Below are 15,692 nucleotides of genomic sequence, written 5' to 3'. Positions count from 1 at the left end.
GAGCTAACTACGACATATCTCCTTAAATTATAGCTTGTTTTGCACTTCATCCCCTAACATCATTTTTTTTAGGATTAATTGCACTTTATCTCCTTTACGTATGGGCCATTTCTCAATTTACCCCCCATTGTTTGTTTTTCCTCAGTTTACCCCAAAAACTAACGGTCAACCCCAATGGAGATAAACCAAATAATGAAAAAACAGTAATATCCTTAAGAAAATAATGAACAACCCAAAATACCCATATATCTAGGTTTATGAAAGGGATAAAGACAAGTTTCCAAAATTACCCTGGAATAATGGAAGAGGGAAATTTCCCTCCATCTGGCACATGGGACAAAAAAAAAAGAAATTCGGAAGACAAAACGTTCCCTACCTTTTGTCAGTGTCGGTCATCTTTTCTCTCTTCTCTATCAGCCACTTTCTTCTTTGGCTGAATCCTTAGCAAAACCTCCATTAAAGAACTTGAAAATTCACCAGAATCTTGAATGGAAAAATCGGTCAATCGATGAACTTGTGTAGCAGAGGTAGAATTGAATTTGAAGTGGAAGTAGATTGTAGCAAGGGCAGCCCTTAAGGTTCGGCTTTGCTATTTTTTCTTGATCTTAGAAACTTTTAGTTTTTAACCAATTGTATTGTACAGAAACAGCAATAGCAAGGTATGGGTTTTTTTAGTGGCTTCATGGCCTTTAATGTGGTAGATAATTATTGTTTGAATTATTTGTTGCTGTGGTCCCTTGTTTTGTTGTTTTGTCATTGTCAGGTTAGGATGAAAACGATGGATTTTTAGCAACTTTTGTCTTTTTTAATTATTAATTTGCTGGATTATTTGTTTACTTTGGTTGGTTTTATGTCGGCTGTTAAATAGACAAACTAGGATTTTTTTTTTGTGGGACAATAAAAGATGTATGCTTTATATTACCTGTGCATGCACTAAAAAGTTGCCTTTATCTGTGTGATTATAGAAAAATGGATTTTAAAACTTATGTTTTAGAGGTTCACTGTGGAGGTCATTTTGCCCATGTCCCAAATTTACAGTATATGGGGGGAGAAGTTGCTAATTTTGATGATGTTGGCCCTGATTTGATGTCAATTTTTGAGTTGCTTTTAAAGAAGTTGGAATTCCACATGATACATCAGTGTACTACAGGGTTGGGAATCTTGACCTTCAGGTTGGTCTTAGGCTGTTAAACAGTGACCAGACAGTTCTAGAAATGTTTGTGATAAATAGAACTCAAACTATCATACAACTTTATGTTGGTGAGATCCCTGAAGAAGATATGCAAACTGATGAAATTATTGTAGAAGATAATATTGAGGTTGATGGTGAACAAAATCTAAATCCTAATGCTGAACAACCCCAAAATGATGAGGCCGAAAGTGATACTTCAGATGCTTCACATGAAGGTGATGGGGATAGTTGTAGGGAATTTGAATATGACTCTGACTTTAATTTTTTCCTAAATGGGGATGGTTTAAATGATGCATGTGACCCTATAGATGAGGTAAAGAGGGATGTTGGTGAAGTAGATTGTCACCTAAAACAACCTGATTATGCTAAGTACATGGAATTGATTAGTGAAGAATATAATACATACATTAACTCCAAAGTGAAAGGAAAAATGGTCGATAATGAAGATGTTAGTGATGATGAAATGCTTAAACAAATTTATGATTCAAATGATGAAGCCATGGAGCATGAATTTCCTGAGTTTAACAGGGAAAGGGATCTAAAAAATCCAGAGTTGACTGTAGGCAGAATTTTCACCAACATTTATGATTTTAGAGTTGCAGATAGAATGTATTCAATTTTGAATGGATTTGAAGTTACCTTACCTAAGAATGACAAAGATAAAGCTGTAGCTATATGTACAAATAACTGTCGATGGAGAATATATCCTAGTGGCTATAATAGAAGCAAAGTTACACTCCAAGTGAAGTCCATTAAAGGCTTACCTGATGAATGTCCATGGTCTTACAAGAACAAGAGTGCAAATTCTAGGTGGCTGTCTAAGATGTTTATGGAGGAGATTGCTGACCATCTGTGTATGAAAGTAAAAGGGTACAAGAAGAGCATAAAAAAGAAGTATAACCTTAATTGTACAAACTCTCAAATGTATAGAGCAAAAGAGAATGCAGAGGAAGTAGTCAAAGGGTCATGTGCAAAGCAGTATGCAAGACTAAGAAACTATTGTGCTATACTCCTTCAAAAAAATCCAGGTTCAATGGCATTTATTATAATTGAAAAATCCCAACTTTGTAAAAGCCCAATCTTCAAGAGAATGTTTGTAATGTTTACTGCACAAAAGGAAGGTTTTGTAAATGCATGTAGAGCTGTAAATGTAATAGGGCTGGATGCATGTCACCTTAAGGGGATCATAGGAGGACAACTTATATCTGCAATTGGTAGGGATGCTATTACCTAGATGTTCCCAATTGCAATTGCTCTTGTTGAGTCTGAGTGCCAAGATAGTTGGGGGTGGTTTTTGGACAGCTTTACTGATGCCATTGGAACTCCACTTGAAAGGGGTTGGGTATTTTTGTCAGATAGGCAAAAGGTCAGCACCACTACAATCTGCTTTATTTTCATTTATTCCTTGCTCACTCATGTCACTAATTCTGTGATTTATTTTTTTTATGTCAGGGATTTAAATCCTGGAGTGGAGCATCGATTCTGTGTTAGACACATGTATGCTAATTTCAAGCTAAAATTCAAGGATAAGCACCTAAGAGATTTAATGTGGGCAACAGCCAGGGCTTATTTGCCCAGTCACTATGAAAGAAAAATGAGAGAGTTGCAAACAGTAGCACCAAAAGCACATGCATGGCTCAGTTCTATACCAGCTAACCTGTGGGCCAGACTCACCTTGTCTCCAAGGGTAAAATGTGACATTTTAAGTAATAACATATGTGAGAATTTCAATCAATACATTAAGGATATTAGGGAGGAGCCTGTTTTGACTATGTTTGCAGCTTTTCGAAGGCAGATAATATGCAGGTTTCAAGAAAAAAAAGACTGGATTCAGAAGGTGAAGTCTCACATTTGTCCGAGAATTTGTCAGAAAATTGGAGGAAAAAACAATTAGCTCAATTTGATGCACTTGTGTCTACAAGAGAGGTTTATGAGGTGACTAGTATAGCATGAACTTTTGCTGTTCATGCAGTTCAAAGGTCTTGCACATGCAATGTGTGGAATATGATAGGAATTCCATGTGTCCATGCATGTGTTGGACTTGTGCAAGACAACAAAAGTCCATAAGCATATATTGATAGTTACTACTCAGTGGAAACATATAAAAAGGCATATGCTGGAGTTATTATGCCTATGCCAAACCAAGCAAATTGGATAACACATGCAATGATTCATTACTCCCACCTCATAGGAGGATAGCCCCGGGTAGACCTAAGAAAGTTAGAAGAAAGGCTCCATTAGAGGACTTACATGTTGGAAAACTGTTTAAAATGGGGCTACCAATTCACCATATTCATTGTGGTCATACTGACCACAATACCAGAAGTTGCAAGGTCACTGGTTGTTCATTTGTGAGGCAAACGAAACCAGCGAATGCACAGGTAACTTCAATCAATATATGCTTGTTGGGGTTTTTCTGTTTACATCTGACTGTCACTTTTTGGTGTGTTGTAAGGTATAAGGACCTACTAAACAAGGATGGAGAGCTGGTAGGGGCTACTCTAGAAATAATGTTGAGCCTGTTTTATTCCAAGTATTGGGAGAAGTGCTGATATAACTAATTCTACTACTGCAAAAGGCCTAACTAGAGCTAAAATGAGAGATAGAGGTACAGGCAGAGGTAAGGGTAGGGGTTCGGACCACAACAATGGCCCACTATGTGGCATTGGACTTTGGAATGGCCAAGGGGTATCAACAAGTAAAACATATATCCCATTTGACTCTAAGGTAGTGAGTTCCTTTTTTATTTGCATTTATAATTGAATTTGTTACACTTGCACTGATTAAAAACTATTTTTATTATGCAGATTCCAAGTACTTCAAAGACTGGCCAATCCCCCCCAATCCAACTGGTAAGCCTACATTTTAAAATTTTGTATGCATGGCCATTTTATACATGCTCACTTATTTATTGCTATTGATGATACAGTGGACAATAACACTAACATTTGGTGCCAATTTAATTTCAACTACTACTGTTGCTACCACCAACTTACCAAGTACAAGTTCAAAAGTAAAAACTACAGCAACAACTAAAAGACCAAGAACCAATTCGGGTGATGCTAAAACTGGAAGTTCGAAAGGCAATTCAGGTGTTGCTAAAACTGGAATTGTGAGTTCAAATCTTTTGACCATGTTAACATGCTACCCTTAGTAGTAGTTTGATGCACTAAGATACCCCTTATCCATGACTATAGGTTCAAACCAAGAGTACTAGATTTGGAGAAGCTGTGTTCTCTAGCCAAGGATCTTCAACTACAACTAGACGTTCAACAGTTGTGCACACACCTGGATGTGTAGTGCAGTGAAATTAAGTTGCTGTTTTTGTCATTACTAGTACTTGATTGCTTGTTTTGTAACAACGTTAGAAATGGGCCTATGTTTTTTTCTTTTGCCATTATTTGGGCATGTTCTACTATCATGTTTTAGTTAGGCTCTACTAAAATGGCCTTTGTTTGGGTGGCCATGTGGACATATGCTAAGATGTAATCTGATGTGCAAAATGCTTTTAGCTTAATATAATCTTTATATATATATATATATATATTTGCTTACAACTATGGTAGATAAAACAAATTTTTCTTGCCTTTTGGTTCAGAAATAGAGTACATATACATAATGCTAGCAATCAGAAATGTAATGGCTAGTGTTTTTCTCCATGATAAAGATTGAGCAGCTTTGACAATCATGTATTGTTGCTGTAGCTGTTGGTTTTCAGCTTTTAATATATAGACTTCTATTGCTAAGGCTTCATATCTGCTTTTCAATTTTTCATGCTCATTTGCCAATTCTTCATGATCCCTTGACAAATACATTAGTTTCTCCTTTTGTTCCAACAGTTTAGATTGCAGCGCTGCACTTCTTTTGCTTTGCTACAAACTTCAGGATCTACCTATGAAAAGTGCCCACATGCATACTAGTTCTAAATAAAAAGAAAATATAGCTGTCTAAAACTCTTTCTGACTTATTCATGTACAGAGCAAAATTAAAGACAATAATAACAGATTATTAATGAACAATTCTTACATTGTAATTTGAGCAGCTGTAAAATCTTCTTTCCGGATTTTCAAGTGTCCAAGAGGTGCACAATGGTGCCTCTTTACCACATCCACACATTTTTTGGGGTGATCTTTCAACGTTATTTGAAATACTTTGTGACATTTTTATGATGCTTTTGGTTGAGAAATAAAAATTTTAGGAGCTGTTGGATCTGCTAAAGTGAAAGAAAAAAAATAGGCTGCAACTGGATAAAAGCATGAAAGAGAAAAAATAGGCTAAAAAGTATCAGACACCCTCTTTTATAACTCATTGAGGGACATTTTAGTCATCCAAAACAAACGGCTCTCTTCCAATGGCAATTTCGACATCTTGAAGTTTTTAACGGTGTAATTGCTTAGCTGGACTGATGGAGGGGGTAAACTCAGGAAAAACAAATGTTGAGGGGGTAAATTGAGAAATGACCCATACTTAAAGGGGATAAAGTGCGATTAACCCTTTTTTTATCAATTTGTTTATTTATTACTAAAATCATTAATGAACTCCAATATTTGATAACATCCAGAACAATTAATATCTAAAAAATAAATATTCCTAACACAATAATAAAATATAATAATTTATATATATGTATGGTCCTAGTTAAATTTCATTCCATAATTGCACCTTTTTTTAGATTGATGAGAATATCTTGCTAGTATGATTCAATAGTAGGAAAAAAATTATTATTAAAAAAATTAAAATATGAAAATTATTTTTAAAAGTCTAAAAATGATTAACATATTGTCAGTTTTCTTTAGTAATGTGCATATGGCTAAACTTTTTTTTAATAGCTAGACCATTTTTATATGGAAGTATACATTTTTTTTTATTGATAATACTAAAAAAGAGAAATATGGTTAATTTCCGGAGTTGTTATTTTAATATATACTTACATGCTATTAAAATTTATTTGAATTACTAAATTTTTCTAAATTTTTTTTTTTGCATCTATAAATTTATGTTGAGTGATACAAAATATTAGAGTTGACTAATGGTTTTAAGGACTAATAGACAAATTAAGAGAAAAATGATATAAGCGAATAAAGTACAAAATAGCTATAAGTTAGGAGAATTTACTGTAATTAGCCCTTAGGGTATCAATGTTTATGGAAGCAGAAAGAAATTGCAATTGCCCAAAGTGAGCATGGGCCAAAACTGAAAAGGGCAAAATAAGAGAGGTCTTTTGCTGAAACACTCAAGCCCATAATCTGACGGCTATTTTTGAAATTTGCCGCCAGACACGAGCTCCTCTGTTTCTTCCACTTTCCTAAATCCAACAGGTTTCGTTTAGTATTTAAGGATTCTGTTCATTGTTACTCTAAACTACAGGCCGCAACGAAAACAAGAACATAGTGATCATATCATCGAGGGTTACATTCCTTGATCTTGGAATAGCAAACTACCCGAAGGGAGCGATAAACTTCATCATTATTCATATCATCCAAGGACCAAAACTAGTTTCTTCTTCTTTCTTTGATCCCTAGCAAGTAGTAACAAAGTAGTTATATCTTGGTTTTCTTCAGAAAACTATCTGGTTTGATTCTTGGGTTTGGGAGATTTGGACCTCTAGAAGTACAATCATTCTTGGGTTGGTTGGTTTTTGTTGTTACCATCGCACATGGGAGTAGCTAAGAACGTGTCATGGAGTATGAAGAATAAACAGGAGGCGTGTTCCAGATTGCATTGAAGGCGCAGCTGCTCAACTTGATGAAGAAAGGCGTGACTTACAAATCACGCCTTCTACCTGATATAACAGAATTATACTTCTGTTTGGCGCAAGTGGAGCTGATGATTCCAGAACTTCCACGTGGCCTCACCTGATTAGCTAGTTTACAAGTTAGTTAGTCTGGAAATGCCATAAAAGGCTGAAGAATCCGAGAGTTAGCATAGATTTTTGTCATATTATTTCCATTGTTTGTAAAGTGGAATTGGCCCTGCCAACTTCCTCCTCTCTTCTCTCTTAATTCCTTCAATCTTTCCCTTTCAATCCTAAATCCGTTGATTCTGTTCCTGTATTTGACATACCTATTGTTAATGAGAAGTTGAAGCTCCAATAATCATCTCCATTCCCTGTTCCATTCAAATTCGTCAGGAGTTAATTCACTTCTGCTGCAACTAATCTGTCACCATTGCTGCTAATTGGTTCAATACCATAACAGTGGTATCAGAGCAGCTACGGTCCGTCTGGGTTTGGCTGCTTGATTAGAAATCTTTCCTCCTAATTTTTCCTTCACTTCTGATTCACCTTCATCCCTATCCATCTTCATCTCTTTTCTGACCAATCAATATATATATATATATATGAAGACCCTTGAAGAAATCTCTAAAATGCTGAATTACTTCCTGGTAGAGCATAATAAGCCTAAACAAGCAACTAACGTAGTAGAGTACTATGAGGAATTTGAAGAGTGGAGAAACGAGATGTTGGCTTTGAAACCAGAACTCAGTGAGGAATACTTTATTGATGGTTTTAACTTTGGGCTTGATTGGAATATCCAGATGAAGCTAAAGAGATTTAGGAGTCCACCCAAGATCTTGTATGAAGCATATCTCCGAGCAAAAATCGAGGAAGCCGTGATGGAGAAGCATGATTCTGCTCTTGATTCACCAAAAGGAGAGCAGCTTATGAAAGAAAATGAGGGTGTAGAGGCTGAACACAATGATATAATCACTAACTTGAAGGATGAAAGTGTAGTCAGCCACATGTTTGATGGGTTGTGCCAAAGGACTCCAATGGATTTTTTAGAGGAGAACCAACATAAAACATCAGCAAGGGAATATCAAGAAGAAAAAGCTAAAAACCAAGTGTGTGATAGATTGGCTCACAACGATTGTGTTATCTCTCAAGGGCTTAGCTATGAATTGCTTACAGGGGAGCTAGGTTGGCAACAAGGCTCTATAGACAAGGAAATATTTAACTCTGCTTCACCGCTCCACTGTCCCAGAAATTGGTCTTCGGTCAGCCGTGAGGTAAAGCAAAAGTTCATTGAGATTTTATTTAAAAGACCAATCATGATGATCATAGGCTACAGGGCCATTGCCCGGCCTACTTTCTCCCTTGTCATTTGTGACGTGCCTGCCATTTCCTTCTGTAAGCCTCAACTGTATTCTTCTTCCATGAATGGATGTAGATTCATGCGGTTTAGTTGTTCAGTTTCTGGTAGAACCGTTTCATCTACTTCTCTAGACTTATCTTTGTCCAAGGACAATTCTGGTAATGAAGGGCTTCAAAGGCAAAAGGCTTCTTCCTCTTTGTATGCTCATCCTAGTTTGTCACAGATTAGGAGTGAGAAGGCAGCCAATCGAGCCCCTGTTTATGATTTCTTGAGGGGAATTGGTGTTTTCCCTGATGAGCTTGATGGATTGGAGCTCCCTGTCACTGTAGATGTAATGTGCGAACGTGTGGACTTTCTTCACAGATTAGGCCTCACTGTTGAGGATATAAACAATTACCCACTGGTTCTTGGCTACAGTGTCAAGAAAAACATGGTTCCCGTCCTTGATTACCTCGGCAAGTTGGGTGTTAAAAAATCTACGTTTACAGAATTCTTGCGTAGATACCCACAAGTCCTCCATTCTAGTGTTGTTGTCGATCTTGCACCGGTAGTTAAGTATCTTCAAGGAATGGATATCAAGCCAAATGATATTCCTCGGGTTCTGGAGAAGTATCCTGAAGTATTGGGGTTTAAGCTGGAAGGCACCATGAGTACTTTAGTGGCTTACTTGGTTGGAATAGGGGTCGCAAGGAGAGAAATTGGTGGGCTACTAACTAGATACCCCCAAATATTAGGAGTGAGAGTTGGCCGTACAGTCAAACCATTTGTGGATTATCTAGAAAGCTTGGGAATACCACAATTAGCCATAGCTAGACTAATAGAGAAAAGACCTTTTATTCTTGGATTTGGACTTGAAGACAGGATCAAGCCAAATGTTGAGTCCCTTTTAGAGTTCAATGTTAGGAAATCGTTGCTTGCATCTGTCATTGCACAGTATCCTGAAATTATAGGAGTAGATGTTCAAACAAGACTTTGCACTCGAAGGGACTTTCTTAATTCAATCATCCAATTGGATCCTGTTGGTTTTGGGAGAGTTGTAGAGAAGATGCCACAGATTGTCAGCCTCAATAATACTGCCATATTGAAGCATTTGGATTTCCTCAAGGAATGCGGATTTTCCTTGGAACAAGTGAGAAAGATGGTGATGGCCTGTCCCCAACTGCTTGCTCTAAATCTTGATGTCATGAAAGTAAGCTTTGATTACTTCCAGGGAAAAATGGCAAGACCGTTGGATGACTTGGTTTCTTTCCCAGCCTTTTTCACTTATGGTCTTGAGTCAACTATTAAACCAAGACATGCAATGATTGGAAAGAAGGGTTTGAAATGTTCTCTTGCTTGGTTCCTTAATTGTTCTGATGAGAAATTTGAGGAGCGGATGACATATGACACTATTGACATGGAAGAGATGGAAGTTGAGTCATCATTTGACATGAACTCTTTACTTGGTACTAGAACAGTGGTACCAATTTCTGCAATTTCTGCAAATAGGTACTTTGGTCTGCAATTTCTGGCTGGCTTGGCCTGTAATGGCTACATAGGAATTCTCCTATCTGTTTCAAATCCAGGAGTAACAGCAGGACTTCAAACCTTGCTTGGGTGTGTTGATGCTAACATGCAAGACCTTTTAAAGGCAGTAGAGAAATTCCTTGGTTTGCATTATCCGGATCAAGTTGCTCTTAAAAGATTATATATGGTTGGTGGTGCTACTTCTAGAATTTCAGCTCTTGTTGCTCAGCTAAAACAGAAGAATCAGCAAGCTTTGCCATTTTCTTATACTACTTGCTTGCTGCGAATTGCCAAATATCAATCCGAAGACTTTGTTTGGAAGCTTGGAACTTTGTTCGACATCCTTGAGGACAAGGATTGTTTAAGGGGGAGGCTCTGTCATGGAGTATGAAGAATAAACAGGAGGCGTGTTCCAGATTGCATTGAAGGCGCAGCTGCTCAACTTGATGAAGAAAGGCGTGACTTACAAATCACGCCTTCTACCTGATATAACAGAATTATACTTCTGTTTGGCGCAAGTGGAGCTGATGATTCCAGAACTTCCACGTGGCCTCACCTGATTAGCTAGTTTACAAGTTAGTTAGTCTGGAAATGCCATAAAAGGCTGAAGAATCCGAGAGTTAGCATAGATTTTTGTCATATTATTTCCATTGTTTGTAAAGTGGAATTGGCCCTGCCAACTTCCTCCTCTCTTCTCTCTTAATTCCTTCAATCTTTCCCTTTCAATCCTAAATCCGTTGATTCTGTTCCTGTATTTGACATACCTATTGTTAATGAGAAGTTGAAGCTCCAATAATCATCTCCATTCCCTGTTCCATTCAAATTCGTCAGGAGTTAATTCACTTCTGCTGCAACTAATCTGTCACCATTGCTGCTAATTGGTTCAATACCATAACAGAACGGCATGGCATGGTCGGGAAGAAGAACAATCCAGTGGGGAGAAAATCAACGTCGCAAATTAATGGGAGCAAGGATCAAAAAGTTGCTCAAGTACTTCTGGTTCTAGATGGTCATAAAAGCGATGGAAAAAGAAAAAGAATATTGGATACTTTAAAAAGATGGAAACGCTGCAAGAAGAAGATTGGTGCAATCAGTAGTTGTAAAACCAAGCAGCAGGAAGGAAATTTTGTGTTTTTGGTGATCAAAGCTGCAGCAAAAGTCGACCAAATCCTGATAACGAATACGTTTTGAAGAAGGCTTTAAGTGCAGTTAGGTTAACACCTCGCTTTTCTGAAATCATCTCTACAGCAAAAGCTGACAAAATTGATGTCCATGTCCATCAAGATTGGAACGATAACATGGCGCTATGGGAGGAGCTTAAAGCAGCAACAATAAGAGCAGCAGCGCAGCACTTAAAGAAGAAAGAAGCTGAATTGAGGCAAAAAGAAAGGGAAGCTGCCCTTTTTGCGTTGCAGATGATGGAAAGCACAGTTGACTTTGAGGACAATCTCATGATTCTCAGGAACTTGAGCAACTAAGTCAGTGTTCTCCCTCTTACGTTGTCCATGGAAGCAACAGATCGGCTATGATGGTATTGAAAGGCTTAAAGACCGATAAGGTTGTGCACCCTTCAGAACAGTTTGGCTTGCACTTGAAGGAGGAATTCGTGGCAGCAGATGATGATGAAGACACATATTTTATGTCGGGAAGTAGAAGAAGGAAAGATCATCGAATACTAGTACTTTTGCACACATCATGTTAACTTGTGTAGATCCCTAGTTGTTCAAATAGTTAACTTTTGTCCGCAACTTGATATATTGAACTCAACCCTGAGTTGCAGCTCTGCATTTTTATAGCTATTGAAAACCAGTTCTGTACATGAAATATGTTTACATTTAGAGACATATCTTGGTTTCTTTTATGAATCTCTAGTATGATTTCTTTTTAGGATGCATAAGCTGCATATATATTATATTTATATAAACCTATTCTGTGGAAAAGTTCACATAGCTGAGATTAACCAAATGATGATTTAGTCATGACCATTGCTACAGCTATTCATTGGTTTGATCTTCCAACTTTCTACCAACAACAAGTCAAGCGGGTACTGAAAAAGTCCAGTGGAGTAATTGCAGCATGGTCCTATACTCTGCCACAGATTAAAAAAAAAAAATCTTCACGACCTTTTAACAATTTTTTTGTTTTGCTTTTATGCTGATTCATTTGGGAAGCCAGGGTTTATCAGACTATTACACAGCTAAGAGAGCGGGATCCACATCAAAAGATGAGCACGGATATTGAGTAGGACTGTTCCCATCTGTTATCCAGATCATAGTGAGGGAGAATCAAGTAGATCTCATCTCCTAGTACAAGATTTGGATTGAGCTTGGAATATTCATCTGCAACTCCGAAGTCATCATCTGCCCTTTGATTAGTAGGTGCAGTATTTGCCTCTTGATCCCTCATTGCCTTGCATTGAGACATCCCTTCTTCATGCCTGATTTGCATCTGATCCTTCATTGAAACATGGCCTGCTCCACTTGTTATCTGCTCATATCCATGTATTTGTGCTCCATTGACCACAAAAATATCCCCTAATTCTGCAGCACTTGTCATGACATTCTGCAATTGATCAATTTGTGCTCCGACGACCACAGAACTATCCCTTAATTCTCCAGCACTTGTTATAAGCTGCAATCCATCAATTTGTTCTCCATCCCCAAGAGGATTATGATCCAAAGATCATTTCTTTTTTTCCATTTTGGTAGTCTTTTACTAGACTTGCACTTAAGCGTGTGATTTCCTATTTCATGCGCGGTTGTTTAGAACTTGGGATAATTTATGTGTTGGTTGCCGAACCATTTCAGTTAAGTTGGTAAGCATGTTGAGTTTAGGCGGCAAAAACAAAAAGGAACCAAAGTGCCCCACCTTAACTAGGAAATATAGGATTTATGTGGATTAAAACTACTTATTCTGTGTTTTCGGAAAATAAAATTCATGGGTGGTTAAATGTGGGAAATAAAAGTGGAAGAAAATCCAGATTCAACAGCACCTTGAATCGAAGTTGGCAAGTCATGATACAGAACAAACAGAGGAGGATTTCAGGCGCTGTTATTCAGCTTTTCCTTATCAAAGAGGAAGGATTAAATCAAAACATCATCAAGTAAGGAAACAAGTCAATCTACTTGCATTGTTTCCTCATATACAGAGGAAAATAACGGTCGAGAGGAAACATATCCTCTGACATCAAAATTGAACTATGCTAGACTGCTAGTAAGACAAGAAATTATCCAAGCAGAGAATTGAAGCAATATTTCTTGATTAGCACATCAAAGCAACTGCTTCTCACAAATGGAACATGATATATTTTGAACAAAACGACATCTCATCCAGCCCAGATAGGTGAACTAAAGGTACTGATTGTTGATTGATCTGTTAATACTTAATATGCTGTCAATGACATCCCAGTTAATCTTTTCTTTTCTTGGCCCTGCATCTTTCCATCAAGCTTTTATGATAATCTGCAACATATTATAATTTCTTTTCCTCCGTTGAGACTTGAGAGAGCCAATCTAAAGAGAAAATACACATAGAAATAAACATAAACAGTAATTGGATAAACTTTTTGTTTTCCTTCTTTCGCTACAGGAGAGATAGTAGCTCTGATAGAAACTATACAATGATGTATTGTGCCACCATTTAGCTGCCACACCAGTTTTCAGTTTTCACATCCCCTTTTCTTTCTTCCACTAGACAAAAATTGTGAAAAGGAGCTATATATATAATTCGTGCCTGTCAAATTTCAATTTGCAGGCAGTATTATATTGCCAGTTGCATCTGTCGCTATTAATTTCTGATCTCAGCTTCACAGGCTTTCCTCCGGGTTAACTTCATCCCTGTAATCAGTTTTCGTTCCCTGAAAAATAAAGAACAGAGAATGCAGGTTTAGAAGACACGGGCCTTTCTATCAAGTTACAAGGACCAAATAAGTTTAACAACTGATCACTTGCCTCGCCCTTTTCTTTTGCCTTATTTCTCAGCGATCGGATTGGCGAAATGCCCTGTTCCCAAGTAAATTCAGAGAGTTTACATTACCTCCATCGCTGGAAATATCAAATCTAACAAGTAAACTCAGATAAAAGGCAATGAAGGGAATCTTGAAAGATGTTTTTTTTAGCCCTTAAATCCTTCTTACCATGCAAGATAACTTGAGCTGCTTCAATCGATACAGCCTATCAACCTCGATTTCGAGCATCTTCTGAGATTCGCCTCTCTTGTGCAGCTCATTCATCTGCAAATCTAGAACCAAATCCCTCTCACTGAGCATCTTCTCCGTCTTCTCCTTCTCTATCCTCAACCTCTCGAGCTTCTCGCGAATGGCACTCAGCTCCTCAGCCAGGGACGAATCGAATTGTTCGATCCTGAATTCTTCATTCTTCACCGGGGTGGCAAAAAGGGGATTCACGTTCTCCTTGTTCGAGTCATTATCCAACACTGACACCTCAATCCGATCAGTTGGAGCATTTTGCTTCGGTTTTTGGTGGGGTGTGATGACAACAGGAGTGGCCGGAGAATTCTTTGGCTGCAGTGGCTTCCGGCCACTTTTCGGCCGTTGGATCTGGTGGTCGGATAATGGAGATTGGGCAGCCTTCAACATTTCTTCTGTTCTTTCCTCTCTTTATCAGATTTTTTTATCTGGAGGAAAGGAAGGGGCTGGGCTTTGGGACTGAATAGTAGAGTACAGTAGTATTTGATTAATGGGAAGAAAATACTAAATAGGGCGCTTGACCGAGTTCGAATTTGAAATGCATGAGGCGGACTAACTAACGGCTACTTTGGACATTGGGGTTGGAACATCAGAATTCAGAATATCAGTTTTCTTTTTTTTTGGTTCAATTTCTCTAAGGGACTTTGGATTTTGGAGGGTATTTTGTCTGAACAAGAAGAGATTAAACTATATTTAATTTTCTCGAGTCCCCAAAGATGCCCCAATTTCCAAAGTTTACTTTGTAAAATGTATACTGTGGACGGCCGTTCCAATGCCACGGTTACTTTTACCATAACAATCACATCGGCCTATTAGCTCAGTTGGTTAGAGCGTCGTGCTAATAACGCGAAGGTCGCAGGTTCGAGACCTGCATGGGCCATTGTTTGTTTTGTGAGTGAATGCTTCGGTACAGTTTTTGTGCTCTTATCCGCCAACTAACTAAACCTCAAATGATACAACTAGTATTTAACTTCGAATGATAATTAAAAAATAAATTCAAATAAGACATAAGACTTGGAAAATATTTGATTGTTACAAATCCACACAACTAAAAATTAAACAAGTAACAAATTGAAATAATATATTCATCTAATATATAAAACTATTTCGGTATAAAGAAATTAATCTTCTTTTTAAGTTCAATATTTGATTGGAATTGATACAGATAAATCCTATGTTATAAATTATGTTTTTGTCAATCGACGTTCTTTTTAATCCTTTCTTTTGCATTCCTTAACGACCAATATAAAAATAACAATTAGATTTCTTAATTATGAAAACTAGCTAATTTCTGTCTTGTTTTTTGCCACTTTGATTATCGCAATCTCCTTTCCCAAATTATTTTATTCATGATGACTGTGGGCAATCAATACATTTTGTTTTGAAATATTAGATATTTTGATATTTGAAAGAAAAGGAGTTATTTCGTCTCAAAATTCAATAATATTACGCAAATATAATACCATTTTAATCAGTTTGTGTCTCCATGCAACCAATGTCCGCTTAAGTTGCTATAAATATTGAAGGTAAATGTCAAATCTTTTCTCTTTTGGGATCTTTCTTTCATTCAGTCCAAAGGAAAACAAGAAAGAATAAACTCTAACATACTTTTGAGGTTTTATTTTTGGATTAATCTTTTCTACAGTATATACATTAACGAATTCTAATGAATGGGATATCATTTCAATTTGAC

At 37.3% G+C, this 15,692-nt stretch overlaps 3 protein-coding genes and 1 non-coding gene across 8 annotated transcripts; 3 read left to right on the top strand and 1 right to left on the bottom strand.

Moving 5' to 3' along the window:
* The first annotated feature begins 351 nt into the window (after nt 1-351).
* Nucleotides 352-4,730, top strand: LOC140009574 (uncharacterized). 5 transcript variants are annotated; one of them, XM_072055538.1, is made up of 5 exons: nt 352-578; nt 2,645-3,919; nt 4,000-4,044; nt 4,122-4,304; nt 4,390-4,730. In XM_072055538.1, the coding sequence occupies exons 2-5, from the start codon at nt 3,788-3,790 to the stop codon at nt 4,498-4,500; spliced, it is 471 nt and encodes a 156-aa protein (XP_071911639.1). In that variant the 5' UTR covers nt 352-578; nt 2,645-3,787; the 3' UTR covers nt 4,501-4,730. The 5 variants fall into 5 exon arrangements, with proteins under 5 accessions (XP_071911639.1, XP_071911636.1, XP_071911637.1 ...); XM_072055535.1 differs by having other exon boundaries at nt 352-2,558; nt 2,645-3,573; nt 3,648-4,044; XM_072055536.1 differs by having other exon boundaries at nt 352-2,558.
* Nucleotides 4,731-7,534: 2,804 nt separating this feature from the next.
* On the top strand, nt 7,535-10,609 carry LOC113698860 (uncharacterized). The gene has a single exon (XM_027218809.2). It carries the CDS (start codon nt 7,559-7,561, stop codon nt 10,181-10,183), a length of 2,625 nt encoding a protein of 874 aa, XP_027074610.2. The 5' UTR covers nt 7,535-7,558; the 3' UTR covers nt 10,184-10,609.
* Nucleotides 10,610-12,813: 2,204 nt separating this feature from the next.
* LOC113695537 (uncharacterized) lies at nt 12,814-14,458 on the bottom strand. The gene is made up of 3 exons (XM_027214663.2): nt 13,928-14,458; nt 13,743-13,793; nt 12,814-13,648 (listed from the first exon to the last, which is right to left on the bottom strand). Exons 1-3 carry the CDS (start codon nt 14,387-14,389, stop codon nt 13,598-13,600), a joined length of 564 nt encoding a protein of 187 aa, XP_027070464.1. The 5' UTR covers nt 14,390-14,458; the 3' UTR covers nt 12,814-13,597.
* A 347-nt stretch (nt 14,459-14,805) lies between these two features.
* TRNAI-AAU (transfer RNA isoleucine (anticodon AAU)) lies at nt 14,806-14,879 on the top strand. Its single transcript has one exon. It is a non-coding gene; the product is annotated as a tRNA-Ile (tRNA).
* Nucleotides 14,880-15,692: the final 813 nt, after the last annotated feature.

The sequence above is a fragment of the Coffea arabica genome, chromosome 6e (genome assembly GCF_036785885.1).
Source record: "Coffea arabica cultivar ET-39 chromosome 6e, Coffea Arabica ET-39 HiFi, whole genome shotgun sequence".
In the NCBI taxonomy this organism is placed as follows: domain Eukaryota; kingdom Viridiplantae; phylum Streptophyta; class Magnoliopsida; order Gentianales; family Rubiaceae; genus Coffea; species Coffea arabica.
Note: the sequence above shows the minus strand (reverse complement) of the source record. Positions and strands in the feature narration are given on the sequence as shown.

What these genes read in the sequence shown, in the direction of transcription:
- LOC140009574 (XM_072055535.1), top strand. Translation starts at nt 1,215, where the DNA reads ATGTTTGTGATAAATAGAACTCAAACTATCATACAACTTTATGTTGGT.
- LOC113698860 (XM_027218809.2), top strand. Translation starts at nt 7,559, where the DNA reads ATGCTGAATTACTTCCTGGTAGAGCATAATAAGCCTAAACAAGCAACT.
- LOC113695537 (XM_027214663.2), bottom strand. Translation starts at nt 14,389, where the DNA reads ATGTTGAAGGCTGCCCAATCTCCATTATCCGACCACCAGATCCAACGG. An exon ending in AGCTCAAGTTATCTTGCATG is followed by an intron (nt 13,794 to 13,927) that starts GTAAGAAGGATT and finishes ACTTGGGAACAG; the next exon opens with GGCATTTCGCCAATCCGATC. An exon ending in AGGCAAAAGAAAAGGGCGAG is followed by an intron (nt 13,649 to 13,742) that starts GCAAGTGATCAG and finishes TTTATTTTTCAG; the next exon opens with GGAACGAAAACTGATTACAG.